This window comes from Eumetopias jubatus, unplaced genomic scaffold, assembly GCF_037043125.1.
Source record: "Eumetopias jubatus isolate StellerSeaLion01/CBP00866 unplaced genomic scaffold, mEumJub1_p1.0 scaffold_6, whole genome shotgun sequence".
In the NCBI taxonomy this organism is placed as follows: domain Eukaryota; kingdom Metazoa; phylum Chordata; class Mammalia; order Carnivora; family Otariidae; genus Eumetopias; species Eumetopias jubatus.
Window position 1 is genome coordinate 113,001,271 of NW_028274812.1, and position 16,693 is coordinate 113,017,963.

A 16,693-nucleotide genomic window follows, 5' to 3' on the forward strand; every position below is an offset into this window, starting at 1 on the left:
TATAAAAGATTTTATAAAAGGAATTGATAAGATAAGAAGTTGTTTTTAAAAAGAAAGAAGGTTTAAAAAGAAAAAGAAAAAAGAAAAAAAGAAAAAAAAGGGAGAGAATGTGATCAGGCAGGAGACTAGAACAAAGCCATACACTAGTGATTTAGGGTATATTTTGATCTGTTAGAAGAAATTGTATCTCAAAATTTTAAAGAGAGAACAACTTATATATATATGCCAAAAATAAGGGTAACTAATATGAAGGGATAAAAATATAACTCTAAAAATGAAAAAAAAAATTTTAAAGGGATTGATAGATGTTGTTTGAAAAAGGGAAAAAGAAAAATTCAAAAAATAAGTTAAAAAATTAACTTTGCAAAACTAATGAATTATGGTAAAAAAGCCATGAATTCTATGTGCAGTATTCCCCTAGCGCTGGAGTTCTCCCATTCTCCTTGATCGGTAAACTTGATCTTGGCTTGCTGGCTGTTCGTGCCGATCTTCTGCGGGAGGGACCTGTTGCTGTGGTTCCCAAATGTGTTTGCTGGAGTCGGAATTGCCCCTCCCTTGTCGGTCTGGGCTAAGCAAGCTGCTCCGCTTTGCTCTCAGGAGCTTTTGTTCCCTGCAAGCTCTCGGTACAGCCTTGGAGGACCAGGGCAGAAATGGTGGCCTCCCAATCTCCACTCGGAGGAGCTGAGAACCCGGGGCCCCGCTCCTCAGTGTGCCCCCAGAGAAAAGCAGTCACTCCCGTCTCTCCAGTCTCCAGCCGCACTCCGTGCTCACCCGGCCTGTGATCGAGCGTTTCTATGTCTGGCATCCGACCCCATGTGGAGTCTCCAAACCCAGCAGATCCCTGCGATGTGCTTCCGCGCCACTCCTCCCAGGGGAGGAAGGGGAGTCGCCCCAGCTCTGCCGCTTGTTGGGTCCCTGCTGGAGGAGCAGTGGCCTGACTGGGCCGCGGATCACAGTTTATGGCAACCCCGAGCCGAGAACCCACGCCTCAGCTCCGTCTCTGCAGCCGACTTCCCTGCTCCGATACATGGGAGCTCTGCCGCACTCAGGCACCCCCGGTCTTTCTGTGACTCCGAGGGTCCTGAGACCACACTGTCCCGTGAGGGTTCCACCCCCCGCTTAGCCTCTGGAGCGACATCCCTCAGCGGGGCTGACTTCTAAAAGTTCTGATTTTCTGCTCCGCGGCTCTATCACTTGCCAGAAGCGGCCGACGGATGCCCCCTCCCCCGCCGTCGATCCTCCCGAATATCGCCTCGGATTCACTTCTCCACACGTCCTACCTTCCAGAAAGTGATCGCTTTTCTGTTCAGAGTGTTGTTACTATTCTTATCTTCGATCTCCTGTTGAGTTCGTTGGTTTTCAGAATGGTTTGATCCCTATTCAGCTGAATTCCTGAGACCAGACGAAATCCAGGTCTCCTACTCCTCCGCCATCTTGCTCCGCCCCTCCGATCATATTCTTTTTTTATCTCTTTCTTTTTCTTTTTTTTTTCTTTCCCTTTCTTTTCCCCTGGTTTCAGGTCTCTTCTGATTTGTTTAGTGTATATTTTTCTGGGATCATTTTTAACCTGTTAGCATTTTGTTCTCTTATTCATCTATTCTCCTCTGGTAAAAATGACAAGATGGAAAAAAATCACTTCAAAAAAAAAAAAAGAACAAGAGGCAGTACCGACTGCTAGGGACCTAATCAGTATGGACAGTAGTAAGATGTCAGAACTAGAGTTCAGAATGATGATTTTAAAGATACTAGCTGGGCTTGAAAAAAGCATGGAAGATATTAGAGAAACCCTTTCTGGAGAAAAAAAAGAACTAAAATCTAACCAACTCAAAATCAAAAAGGCTATTAATTAGGTGCGATAAAAAATGGAGGCTCTAACTGAATGGAGCACTGGGTGTTATATGCAAACAATGAATCACAGAACACTACATCAAAAACTAATGATGTAGTGTATGGTGATTAACATAACATAATAAAAAATATTTTAAAAAATTGGAGGATCTAACTGCCAGGATAAATGAGGCAGAAGAGAGAATTAATGATATAGAAGACCAAATGATGGAAAATAAAGAAGCTGAGAAAAAGATATACAACTACTGGATCACGAGGGCAGAATTCGAGAGATAAGCAATACCATAAGACGAAACAGTATTAGAATAATTGGGATCCCAGAAGAAGAAGAAAGAGAGAGAGGGACAGAAGGTATATTGGAGCAAATTATAGCAGAGAACTTCCCTAATGTGGGGAAGGAAACAGGCATCAAAATCCAGGAGGCACAGAGAACCCCCCTCAAAATCAATAAAAATAGGTCAACACCCAGAATCTAATAGTAAAACTTAGGAGCCTCAGAGATAAAGAGAAAATCCTGAAAGCAGCTCAGGATAAGAGATCTGTAACCTACAATGGTAGAAACATTAGATTGGCAACAGATCTATCCATGGAGACCTGGCAGTCGAGAAAGGACTGGCATGATATATTCAGAGCACTAAATGAGAATAATATGCAGCCAAGAATACTATATCCAGCTAGGCTGTCACTGAAAATAGGAGAGATAAAAAGCTTCCAGGACAAACAAAAACTAAAGGAATTTGCGAACGCGAAACCAGCCCTCCAAGAAATATTGAAGGGTGTCCTCTAAGCAAAGAAAGAGCCTAAAAGTAACATAGACCAGAAAGGAACACAGACAATATACAGTAACAGTCACCTTACAGGCAATACAATGACACTACTAAATTCATATCTTTCAATAGTTACTCTGATGTAAATGGACTAAAAGACCCAATCAAAAGATACTGGGTATCAGATTGGATTAAAAAACAAGACCCATCCATATGCTGTCTGCAAGAGACTCATTTTAGACTCAAAGACACCTCCAGACTGAAAGTGAGGGGGTGGAAAACGATTTACCATGCTAATGGACACCAAAAGAAACCTGGGGTGGCAATCCTTATATCAGACAAATTAGATTTTAAACCAAAGACTGTAATAAGAGATGAGGAAGGACACTATATCCTACCTAAAGGGTCTCTCCAACAAGAAGATCTAACAATTGTAAATATCTATTCCCCTAATATGGGAGCAGCCAATTATATAAGCCAATTAATAACAAAAGCAAAGAAACACATCAACAACAATACAATAATAGTGGGGATCTTTAACACCCCCTTCACTGAAATGGAGAGATCTTCTAAGCAAAAGATCAACAAAGAAATAAAGACTTTAAATGACACACTGAATCAAATGGACTTCACAGACATATTCAGAACATTCCATCCCAAAGCAACAGAATACACATTCTTCTCTAGTGCCCATGGAATATTCTCCACAATAGATCACATCCTAAGTCAAAAATCAGGTCTCAACCAGTACCAAAAGATTGGAATCATTCCCTGCATATTTTTGGACCACAATGCTTTGAAACTAGAACTCAATCACAAGAAGAAAGTTGGAAGGAACTCAAATACATGAAGGCCAAAGAGCATCCTACTACAGAAAGAATGGGTCAACCAGGAAATTAAAGAAGAATTAAAAAAAATTCATGGAAACCAATGAAAATGAAAACACAACTGTTCAAAATCTTTGGGATGCAGCAAAGGCAGTCCTAAGAGGAAAGTATATAGCAATACAAACCTTTCTCAAGAAACAAGAAAGGTCTCAAATACACAACTTAACCCTACACTGCAAATAAAGCCTAAACCCAGCAGGAGAAGAGAAATAATAAAGATCAGAGCAGAAATCAATGAAATAGAAACCGAAAGAACAGTAGAACAGATCAACGAAACTAGGAGCTGGTTCTTTGAAAGAATTAACAAGATTGATAAACCCTGGCCAGACTTCTCAAAAAGAAAAGAGAAATGATCCAAATAAAATCATTAATGAAAGAGGAGAGATCAGAACCAACGCCAAAGAAAAACAAACAATTATAAGAACATATAATGAGCAACTATATGCCAGCAAATTAGATCACCTGGAAGAAATGGATGCATTCCTAGAGATGTATCAACTACCAAAACTGAACCAGGAAGAAATAGAAAACCTGAACAGACCTATAACCACTAAGGAAATTGAAGCAGTCATCAAAAATCTCCCAAGAAACAAAAGCCCAGGGCCAGATGGCTTCCCAGGGGAATTCTACCAAATATTTAAAGAAGAATGAATACCTGTTCTTCTGAAACTGTTCCAAAAAATAGAAATGGAAGGAAAACTTCCAAACTCATTTTATGAGGCCACCATTACCTTGATCCCCAAACCAAAGACCTCATCAAAAAAGAGCAATATCCTTGATGAACATAGATGCAAAAATTCTCACCAAAATACTGGCATATAGGATCTAACAGTACATTAAAGGGATTATTTACCACAACCAAGAGGATTTATCCTTGGGCTGCAAGGTTGGTTCAACATCCACAAATCAATCAATGTGATAGAATACATTAATAAAAGAAAGAACAAGAACCATATGATCCTCTCAATAGATGCAGAAAAAGCATTTGACAAAATACAACATCCTTTCTTGATTAAAACTCATCAGAGTATAGGTTTAGAGGGTACATACCTCAATATCATAAAAGCCATCTATGAAAAACCCACAGCGAATATCATTCTCAATGGGGAAAAACCTGAGTAAGGTCAGGAACACGGCAGGGATGTCCAGTATCACCACTGCTATTCAACATAGTATTAGAAGTCCTAGCCACAGCAATCAGACAGCAAAAAGAAATCAAAGGCATGCAAATCGGCAAAGAAGAAGTCAAACTCTCACTCTTTGCAGATGATATGATACTTTATGTCGAAAACCCAAAAGACTCCACCCTAAAACTGCTAGAACTCATACAGGAATTCAGTAAAGTGGCAGGATATAAATCAATGCACAGAAATCAGTGGCATTCCTATACACCAACAAGACAGCAGAGAGAGAAATTAAGGAGTGGATCCCATTTACAGTTGCACCAAAACCATAAGATACCTAGGAATAAATCTAACCAGAGGTAAAGGATCTGTACTCAGAAAACTATAAAATACTCATGAAAGGAATTGAGGAAGACACAAAGAAATGGAAAAACGTTCCATGCTCAAGGATTGGAAGAACAAATATTGTGAAGACATCAATGGTACCTAGAGTAATCTACACATTTAGTGCAATCCCTATCAAAATACCATCCACTTTTTTCAAAGAAATGGAACAAATCATCCTAAAATTTGTATGGAACCAGAAAAGACCCCGAATAGCCAGAGGAATGTTGAAAAAGAAAAGCAGTGCTGGCAGCATCACAATTCCGGACTTCAAGCTGTATTAAAAAGCTGTCATCATCAAGACAGTATGGTACTGGCACAAAAGCAGACACATCAATCAATGGAACAGAATAGAGAGCCCAGAAATGGACCCTCAACTCCATGGTCAACTAATGTTCAACAAAGCAGGAAAGAATGTCCAATGGAAAAAAGACAGTCTCTTCAACAAATGCTGTTGGGAAAATTGGACAGTCACATGCAGAAGAAAGAAACCATTTTCTTACACCACACCCAAAAATAGACTCCAAATGGTTGAAAGACCTAAACGTGAGACAGGAGTGCATCAAAATCCTAAAGGAGAACACAGGCAGCAACCTCTTCGACCTCAGCCATAGCAAGTTCTTCCTAGAAACATCACCAAAGGCAAGGGAAGCAAAGGCAAAAATCAACGATTGGGATTTCATCAAGATAAAAAGCTTTTGCACAGCAAAAGAAACAGTTAACAAAACCAAAAGACAACCGACAGAATGGGAGAAGATATTTGCAAATGACATATCAGATAAAGGGCTAGTATCCAAAATCTATAAAGAACTTATCAAACTCAACACCCAAAGAACAAATGATCCAATCAAGAAATGGGCAGATGACATGAACAGACATTTTTCCAAAGAAGACATCCAAATGGCCAACAGACACATGAAAAAGTGCTCAACATCACTCGGCATCAGGTAAATCCAAATCAAAACCTCAATGAGATACCACCTCACACCTGTCAGAATGGCTAAAATTAACAAGTCAGGAAACGACAGATGTTGACAGGGATGCGGAGAAAGGGGAGCCCTCCTACATTGTTGGTGGGAATGCAAGCTGGTGCAAGCACTCTGGAAGACAGTATGGAGGTTCCTCAAAAAGTTGAAAATAGAGCTACCTTATGATCCAGCAATTGCACTACTGGGTATTTACCCCAAAGATACAAATGTAGGGATCCGAAGGGGTACATGCACCCCAATGTTTATAGCAGCAATGTCCACAATAGCCAAACTGTAGAATGAGCCAAGATGTCCTTCGACAGATGAATGGATAAAGAAGATGTGGTATATATATGCAACAGAATATTATGTAGCCATCAAATGAATGAGATCTTGCCATTTGCAACGACGCGGATGGAACTGGAGGGTATTATGCTGAGCTAAATAAGTCAATCAGAGAAAAACATATATCATATGATCTCACTGATAAGAGGAATTCTTAATCTCAGGAAACAAACTGAGTGTTGCTGGAGTGGTGGGGGGTGGGAGCTATGGTGTTGCTGGGTGATAGACATTGGGGAGGATATGTGCTATATTGAGTGCTCTGCATTGTGTAAGTCTGTTCAATCACAGACTGTACCTCTGAAACAAATAATACATCATATGTTAAGAAAAAAAGAAGAAGATAGTAGGAAGGTAAAAATGAAGGGGGGGAAATCGGAGGGGAAGACGAACCATGAGAGACTATGGTCTCTGAGAAAAAACTGAGGGTTTTAGAGGGGAGGGAGGTAAGGGGATGGGTTAGCCTGGTGATGGGTATTAAAGAGGGCACATACTGAATGGAGCACTGGGTGTTATATGCAACAATGAATCATGGAACACTACATCAAAAACTAGTGATGTAATGTATGATGATTAACGTAGAATAATAAAAAAAGAAAATCTATCAGAAAGTAGTCAAATAATTGCATCATTTCAGATTTCACTTTGTCAATATGTTTCTTTCCCCTTAATTTTTAGTTAAATCAGTTAACTATATTTCCATAAAGTGGAAAAATATCCTGTACTTTGAATGTTAACCAACCAAGTAATGCCATTAGAATTTCTAAAGTTTCTAGCTCATAGTTGTTTCTCATACATTATGTATTTTTAGGCTGGAAAAACTAGTATCATCCTTTTTGGAAGACCAAGATCCAGAAAGTAGACTAGCGGTTGGCACTGATATGCGTAAAATTCATCACTGTTTCCATCATTTAAAGGTAAAGTTCAGCATTTCCTGTAGTGGAAGCCATTGTCTGCCATGTTGAAACTGCAGTGAAGTTTGCCTAGTTGACCAACTCTTAAAAGGCTAGGATCCAGCTTCACATGTCTAGAACATTATGATCTTCCAACAATGCTGGGATTATTCCAGAATTTCTTCAAAGTTTGTATCTTACCTGCCAGTGAATAAGCTCAGACCATAGACTTGTAATTCTTTTGCCAGGAATCTCTAACTTGTACACAGAATAATTCCATGTTCAAAAACCATTTATTTTCAACATATATGAAGAAAATTGTGTCCTGTATTTTTCCCAGCAGTTTAGATTTATCCATATAAACCCTCAGTTTTTCTCTACCTTACATTTTACCTTTCATGATGACACAGTGGAAATATCATTAACTTTTATTTCTATCTCACTTATAATTTGGCATTCTTCACTATAATAAACATTTATTGTGAGTCTGCTTTGGGCCAGGCATTGGGAAAGCAAAATTGAATAAGTAAGTCATGAAGAAGACATATATGTAGAGAATAATTATAACACATGATAAGTGATATTTTTTAAAAGTGTGGGGGTTTTAGAGGGGAGGGGGCGGGGGGATGGTTAGCCCGGTGATGGGTGTTAAGGAGGGCACGTATTGCGTGGAGCACTGGGTGTTATGCACAAACAATGACTCATGGAACACTACATCAAAAACTAATGATGTACTGTATGGTGACTAACATAATAAAATAAAATTAAATTAAATTAAAGACCTTATAAAAAATAAATTAAAAAGTGTGAAGCAAGTGGTATGGGGTTAGGGAGAAAGAGCAAGAAGTTCAAGAGCGGATCGTGTTTGAGTAGGAATTTCTGAGTTTAGGGAAGGAGAGAGATGATAGCATAGAACAGGATGAGGAAGGGGAGGGGAGAGGAGAGAGGGGGCAGGGAGAAGGGGAAGGCAGCTGCATTGCAGAGACAAGGAGGCAAGAAAGGACAGGCATGCCTGATTTGTGCAAGAATTGTCGAAGGCAAAAAGAGTCCAAGAAACTAAGAGATTTGGAAGAGAGGTATAGGCTCTAAGCTCTTATTTCATCTTACAGAAACTATTGAATGACAAGAAGATTCATGGAAAAAGCACAGTCTCCTCTGAAATCAAAGATCAAGACTGCCAAGAACCATTAAAAGAGGAAGAATACCAAAAGCTCCGAGACATTCTACAGCAGAGGGATAATGAAATCAGTATCCTTTCCAAAGCGATTAGAAACTGACCCTCTCCTGGCTTGCAAGAGGGAGGGGAACACTTCGGTGCCTTCTGCTAGCCACATCATCTAGCCCCCCCACCCTGCTTCCAGTTCACACTGCTTCTTGCCATTTAGGAGAGATCCTTCCCACACAGAGAATGTAGTGACCAGTGAAAAACACTGTTGCTATAAAAGAAACACTTTGACTCTGTTTTTAGCTAGATACAGTTACTATTATGGGGACTATTTCAGTTTATTGAAAAGCGTGGTCTTTTTTACCCCATCTCTTAACATGAAATTTTTTTTTAATATATTTTTTTGAATAGTCCACTGTGCTCTTTCTGTTTTAGTTCTGAGCCAATAAGTTAGCTGGTTATCTTTAGCTGACTGACCGGACACTGGGCTGACCACAGCCTCACCAGGGCCCAGAATTTGTGGCTGGTGTGTGGGCGGCGCTCAGATGGTGGCTGAAAACTGACAAATGGTATTTAGCTTATGGAAAGTAGAGATTGATTTAAATGTAACTTTTTTTTTTTTTTTAATTTAAAACCCAGATCTACTGCTTTAGGTTCCACTTAACAAATGTTCCCCAGTTTGGAAGCGAGTGTCCATGGGTGTTCAAGATAGAACCCTTTTTGGCTCTAAGAGGCAGTGTGTTTGGGGTACCACGAGAGCCAGGAGCCCATGGGAGCTGCCTCCAGGTATAGGCTGGGGGGCTTAGACCTCAGGTTTCCCCAGCATTTCTTCAGTCTTATTTCTCATTGTATCTGTCAAGCTTCTTGTAAAAAGATTTGACATTTTCATTGTATTTGCTGATTTTAAATGTGCACAAGAAGTTATTTCGGTCAGTTCTTATCAACAGGTATTTGTGTTCATTTTTAAAAATTACTAAAGGGCTTTTAGCTGCGGCTAATGTGAAAAAAATGCATAAAAATAACCTATACGGAGGACATCCAGTAATAAAGAAGCAAAAACAAACCACACACAAAGTAGGCACACTGCCTGATGAACCCCGCTCTCTAATTTTAGCTGAGTATTAGCAGACCCTCTTTGCCTGATCCAAGCGAGTTGTAGCTGCTTTCTTATCCAGCCAGCAATAGTAGGTTCAGCTGCGAATTCTACTCCCACGCAAGGCCTTGTCTGTGAGCGCTGCCCACAGGGTCACCCTGCATTCCTGTTCCTCTCTCTTACCCTATCCAGCTCCAGGGATGCTCCCAGCCCAGACCTCAGGCCTGGCCCCAGCCCCAGTCTGAGCTCTGCTTCTTTTCCAAATCTTGATCCTATTTTAGGATCTTCTCCCCTAAACACTCCTACCAACTTCTTAATCCCCTCCTGGGTTTATGAATGTGTGTGCCTATTGGAGGGATGAGATGAGATATGACAGCAAGGAACCAGTCTGGGCTTATGCATCTGTGTTTATTTAAACAGGAGAGTGACAGAGAGACATACATCATCTCCCTTATTGACCGCCAGATCCAGGTACCACTGTTCATGTGGTGCTGCACTGGATTCTTCACTGACTGGGAATGACCTGAGCAGCATCTCCTCCTTCTGAGACTCCTGTTCAAAACGATGGTATGTAGGAGCCGTGGTGAAAAGATCAGTGAACTTCAAGTTCACACCTGGATTGACATCCTCGCTCTTCCTGCATTAGCTCCACAGCTATTCAGTGGAATGGTTTCCTACTCTTCAGTAGTAGGACGGTACAGCCTGCCTTGCCAACCTCACAGTGCTGAGCAAAGCCAGTAAGGTAAGGTACTGGAAAGTGCTTTGAGCGCTTTTGAGTACATGGTGTGCTATGATGGGAGATATGACTCTGCAGACAATGGGCAAACTCAGAAGGAGGAAAAATAGCAGCTCAGATCTACTCATCACAAAGCTTGTGCTCATCAAGAGCTAATAACCAAGAAAGACTGTTGAAATTTCAAGGTTTTTCACAGCCAGGTTGGAGGATATTTTCACATCTCGTTTGTAGAACCACCAAGGCGAAGACTGACAGGAGAAATGAGAAAAATCTGGTATATGAGAAAAACAGGTGGTAATACTTGAGCTCAACAAAAGAAAGTAAAGCAATCAAAATGACAGCGAATGACATTGAACACTCTTCTTGGAAAGGGAGTGAAAATGGTGTCATTTCAGTGACACTATGAGTCTGAGTAAAGTTCAGACACTCCTTCGCCAAACACGTAACAGTGTGTCATTTAGGACCCCACAAAACAAAGGCCCAAGTTAAATGGAATGGGCACAGGAAGAAGACAAAGGAAAGGTGGGAAGAAGGAAGGCAGCCAAGAAGATAAATCTGTCCTCTGATCTTCATGTAAATCTACATCAGAATGCTGCACGTCTCTGGTTAAATTCTGCCAGGGCCCGTTAGAATGAGCCTCAGCTCCTTACTCCAGATCACAAGGCCCTACATGATGGAGCCCCTGCCAAGCCCCTGATTTCATTTGTTATGTCTCTGTCCTGTATGTGTTAGGCTTTGGTCACAGTGTCCTTTTTGTGGTTGTTCTAACACCAGGTTTCTCAACCTTGGCACTTTCAACGTTTGGAACTGTATAATTCTCTGTTGTGGGGGCTCCCCTGTGCATTGTAGGATGTTTTGCAGCCTCTCTGGCCTCTACCCACTAGACTTAAGTAACCAACACCCGCCCCCCCACCCCACTGCAGTACGACAACCAAAAATGCTTCTAGACATGGCCAAACATCCTTTGAGTGGTAAAATATCCCCTGTTGGGAGCCACTGACAAGGCCCTTCTCCTGAGGGTTTTAGCGCTAGCCATGAACTCTGCTGACCTACTCTTCCTCTGGCCACTGCCTCTTGATGTTCCGATTAAATGTCAATCTCCTAAGTCTTTTGTGAGCACCCAATGTAGAGTAGCCACTCAGTCATTCTTGACCTTTTAAAAATTAGCTGTCCTTTCCTCCTCTAACATTCAGTTCGTGTACTTGAGATCTGACTTTCCCAAGTAGGACATCTGCTTCATGAGAACAAGAAACTAGTCTGCCTTTTCATCATTCCATCCCTCTGCCCAGAATCATGCCTGGCGCATAGTACAAGCTCCACAGCACACTGTCGAATGGGTGAGGGAATGGATATTGCCAGTGCAGTGTGTGAGCCAGCGGAAGCATCTGATGCTATGGATAATCAGTTCCGCACAAGAAGGAGTGGAAGATGTGCGCAGAGCACTGCTCTTCTCTGCCAGGCCAAGGCTCTGGAAGATGTGTGCAGAGCACTGCTCTTCTCTGCCAGGCCTTACACCCTTTGGTAAGGACACATCTTTTGAGGCAAAGATTGGAAGCCACATCAGGGACTCTGAGAGAAAGAGTGATTATGCTTCTGGAAATGTCCAAGAAGTTGGAGTCAAAGCTGAAGAGGAAAATGGAAATCAAATGACCCCTATGAGACTTGCCCAAGAACAGGCATCTGAGTTGCAGTCTTCTCTCCCCACCACCTCCATATCCTCACTCCCCATCTCTGGGGATGCTGGAGGCCTGCAATTCAGCTTGCTGCATATGCACTTGGAGCTCTGAGATTCTTAAGAGGAATTTTAGTCTTTTCTCTCAGTGATGGCAGAAATCCCTTAGAGTTCTCAGCATCTGGAGCTGGAAAGAACAGCAAAGGAGGGTGGCATGCAGTGATGTTATTTATCCTCATCAGTGCTCCTAATATATTGAAATGGCCCACCAAAAGGTGCACTGTAAAATAATGTATCTGTACTAACAATTCACTTCTTTTCAGTTCCATTTGGGACCAAGATTTAGAGACTTTTTTAAAAAATGTGACTGTAAGTCCCATTCAAATGTATGCTAAGCAAACATGTGTTGGATATAGGAGGCCTACATCCTGTGGCCTGTGGCCACCAAAACTGATTTGGCTGCTCTGCCAGTTGGGCGGATTCTGGTGTTCTCCCTCTCCACTCCCGCTGCCTCCTGAGTGGCATCCTGGATTCTTGTCTTACTTATTCACAGATACATCCATAGCTCCATTGCCTGCTCCTACTAAGTGTTCATTTTATTTCTTGTAAACTCTTTCACAAGAATTTTGAGTCTTTACCAGTTTAAACTCAGAGCATTTTAAAGACCTTTGGGTTTGCTAATTTTTCATATAATGGTGCCATATCGAAAGACCAGTTGCTTCCTAAACTGTCTGTAACTAGATAAATGACTTCAGGAAGTTGAAGTCTTCTTCAGTGGTCTCTACCATACGACAAATAGCAAATATTGTTGGAAATATTAACCTCAATTGAAACATTAGTGTTTTGATCATTCCAACTTAGCATGAGTCACTAAATCCTTAAATCAAGTTTCAGATATTCTGGTCAATATGCTAAAGAAGGAAAAAAAGAAAGCTCAAGATGCTCTCCACTTATCCAGCATGGATAGAAGTGAATGTAGACACTCACAGAGCTCACCCTTCCCACCTGGGAACCCTGAAGGTCTGAGGATGTTGCCATCCTCAACAACCACACAAGTCCAGGATGTCAGCACTTTTGGGTACCAATCCAGTTTGCTCCACAGAAAAACAGGTCAGTTATATTTACTTATATATATATAAATTATCTTAAGTATGGAAAACATAGACTTAAATGAGAAAACATAGGCTATCATAAATTATACATCTATAGAAAAAGTAATAAACATGGAAATAATTAATATATCATTCTATTTTCATCATTGTAATTCTTGTTGTTATTATTACTAGTATTTCTTGAGGTTTTAAAGTTGTACCAGCAGCGGCAATAACAAAAATCCCCAAGTAAAATTTATCCTCAAAAGGAAAAAAAAGAAACAAGTCTGGCATTCCTCATGCTCCATAATGGAATTCAGCATAGCATTTTTTGGTTTTAAATATGAAGAAATGACAACTTACTTGTTATAGTTATTTTTTATAACTATCAAATCTCTTAAATACCAGTTTCCAAAATTGATGACTGAGCTGAAAACACAAAGTATGAATTGTCACAGAGCTCAGAGGCAGAAATAGATGGGTCCAGGGCAAGAGGAGAAAAAGTTAGAGAAAGGAACAAAACCTTTCCTCTGATAGAGGAGGGAAAGAAGGACAGATGTTGCATTGCCAATGTGATGACACAGTATTTATGTCTAAATTCGAATAAGCTATATGCAGCAAAATAATTTAAAAATCTTATCACAGTCTGCCTTAAAGGATAATAAACAAAACTTTGTCAGATAGTAGGATTGACACTGAAGAACCCAAGATCCAACCCAAGAAACTGGGTTGGATGAACTCAGAGGCACTTTCCCCACTTGTAGCTTTTGATCAGTATGTCCTCTCAGCAACTACAGAACCCTGGCTAGAAGCCCGGGTTGGTTTGTGTTATTTTCTCTTTTTGTTAGACCAGCAGAGCATGATGTATAGTCATGTGATTGGTGCCTTTCTCTTGAAGACATTGAGGAATCTGAAATATGGAAGGTACTAGAACAGAGGGGTGAAAACCTTCCCTTTTTGGCAACATAGGTTGAAATTTTCCGTATAAATGTTTGTTGGGATGGGTGACCTGGTATGCATGGTTTTCTAAAGGATTTAGCTTGGGAATAATTAGAGGTTGGTACTCCTTAAGAAGGACACTTTTTAATTAATAAAGACCAGGTCAAGAAGCCTGGAAATATACTTGGTGATATTATATCCCTTTATCTATTAATTTGAAATCTCCTTGCTTTGAATATTTAGTTAGCAATACAGTAGAGTAAATTCAAAATCAGAGGAAACCAAAATTGCTATTTTTACCATTTATCATGGTGGCAGTAGACAGGGAAAGCAATTATTCCTCTCTGTGATTGTTTTCTTTTTTTTTTTAATTTTTTTATTGTTATGTTAATCACCATATATTACATCATTAGTTTTTGGTGCAGTGTTCCATGATTCATTGTTTGTTCATAACACCCAGTGCTCCATGCAGAACGTGCCCTCCTCAATACCCATCACCAGGCTAACCCATCCCCCTACCCCCCTCCCCTCTAGAACCCTCAGTTTGTTTTTCAGAGTCCATCGTCTCTCATGGTTCGTCTCCCCCTCTGACATACTCCCCTTTTCTTCCTCTTCTGTTATCTTCTTCTTTTTCTTTTTTCTTAAAATATGTTGCGTTATTTGTTTCAGAAGTACAGAACTGTGATTCAACAGTCTTGCACAATTCACAGCGCTCACCGTAGCACATACCCTCCCCAATGTCTATCACCCAGCCACCCCATCCCTCCCACCCCCAACCACTCCAGTAACACTCAGTTTCTTTCCTGAGATTAAGAATTCCTCATATCAGTGAGGTCATGTGATACATGTCTTTCTCTGATTGACTTATTTCACTCAGCATAACACCCTCCAGTGCCATCCACGTCGTTGCAAATGGCAAGATCTCATTCCTTTTGATGGCTGCATAATATTCCATTGTGTATATATACCACATCTTCTTTGTTTTCCATACAACATTCCTATACTCAGTTATGGGTAACAGCTGGTTCTTAAAAAAAGGAGGCCCTGGATTGGTGAATTCATTAGTTCATCCCTCAGTTTATTTATTCCTTTATTCATTCAACATGTATTTATTGAGTACATGTTTTGTTCCAGGTACCGTGCTAATTATTACTATTATGGCTACAGCTTACATGACCCTTACATATATATCAGGTAGTATTCAAAGCTGTCTGATTGGATTAACTCATCTAATCCTTATTCTATAAGTTCTTGTTTTACCCCCATATTATACAAGAATATACAAGGACAAGCACAACCTCTGATCTCAGAGCACTTAGAGACTAACAGAGAAGAGAGCTTTGTACAATTAATGACAAAAGTACACCTCTGTATTACTGATGGGGCACATACTAGGGAACCCAACCTCAAGTTAAGATCAGAAAGATCCAAAAAGGGACATGAGGAGGGGAATGTGGCTGGAAGCAATATTTTAAGCAGAAGGAATCATTTGAATAGCTTTCGGAGCCTTTGTGGTGGAAAGGAACATTTTAGGAGGTGGAAGGCCAGGATGGGTGGTGGGATGTGGCAGGGAGAGGCTGGGAAGACAGGTTGAATAATGTGTGCACAATAGAATGGCAGAGGACACAGAGTGTGAATGACTAATTAGAAGTCCATTGTAGCATAGTGGTCCAAGCCAAAGGATGGGGATGAGAGAGAGATGGGGGAATCAGAAGCATTGAGGGGGGAGAGTGAGCAGGGCTTGGTGACTAATGGATGTGGGGGGGTAGGGGTGAGGGTGGGCCGCAGGTCTCTGGGTAGCTGGTGAGGTTTTTCGTGTAGGTAAGGAACAGTGCAACAGTAGGCATGGTTGGCTATAGAGAGCAGAGCCTGGCACCTCTACTGATAGGAAAGGTCGCAGTCAGTATCCATACGTTAGAACCCTGTGCTCACGATGGAAGGAACTGTTCACTGACCTTCTCCAAAGACAGACACCATTATGCCCCTGCAGAAATGGCCTCAATATCACTGCCCTGCCCCTTGCTGTGTGCCAGGCCTTTTCCGTTTCTATTTTCTCTTGCCCACACCATCTCCCTTCTCATAATTCTTCTTCCCCACAGCATCTCATAATCTCTCTCCTAAGTCATAATTATAGTCAACTTTTTCAGTAACTCTCCTCTGCCCTTGATACGACTATCAAGACAAACTGTAGTTTTGTTTGGAAAATGAATTAAGTTCACTTGAGTAGAAAGTCACTGAAAAAAAAATAATGGAAATTGTTTGTAAAGTCCAAGTACAAATGAGGTAAAAGAGTTTTGGAGAATAGCCTTATAGTTGAAAGGGTTTTTGAGTTGTTTTAACTGTTGTTGGATATAGTTCTAGCAGTAACTTTAAGTAGGAGTAGGCTCACAAATGGATTGATAATGATCTAAGCATTTGGAGGAGGGACTGATGAAGGATTGATTTTATTTCTTGGCAAAACTACAGATAGGATGAAATTGCTGTGGATGAATCAGTGCTGCAAAGCAACAGGTAATGAGATAGTTTGTTACAATGTTTAAAGATCCTGGGAGCTGATTAGGCTTTTATTATTACATTATTTTATACAAGAAGCTTATGTAAACCAAGCCAAATACAAAAAAAAATTAATAAGCATGTTGTTTTGAAAGATTTCTGCCTTATGTAGGTGTCAGTTTCTATTAACCATCCACTGGGCTGCGTTCAATGCAGAAAGCAAGTAGATTTGACCTCGTCCAGTCTGAGACTGCTGGGAAGCTGTCCCCACTCTGGTGACCCTCCTCCTTC

The 16,693-nt window shown here is 40.7% G+C and overlaps 1 protein-coding gene across 2 annotated transcripts in view; it reads left to right on the top strand.

The window, feature by feature from the left end:
- The window catches only part of KIF6 (kinesin family member 6), a 440,420-nt gene that overhangs the window by 233,452 nt on the left and 190,275 nt on the right, over window positions 1-16,693 (top strand). For both annotated transcript variants that reach the window (XM_028120400.2, XM_088024363.1), the window contains exons 11-13: window positions 7,132-7,237; window positions 8,323-8,461; window positions 12,774-12,989. In XM_028120400.2, coding sequence (XP_027976201.2) covers window positions 7,132-7,237; window positions 8,323-8,461; window positions 12,774-12,989 — 461 coding nt within the window. The remainder of the gene's footprint in view (window positions 1-7,131; window positions 7,238-8,322; window positions 8,462-12,773; window positions 12,990-16,693) is intronic.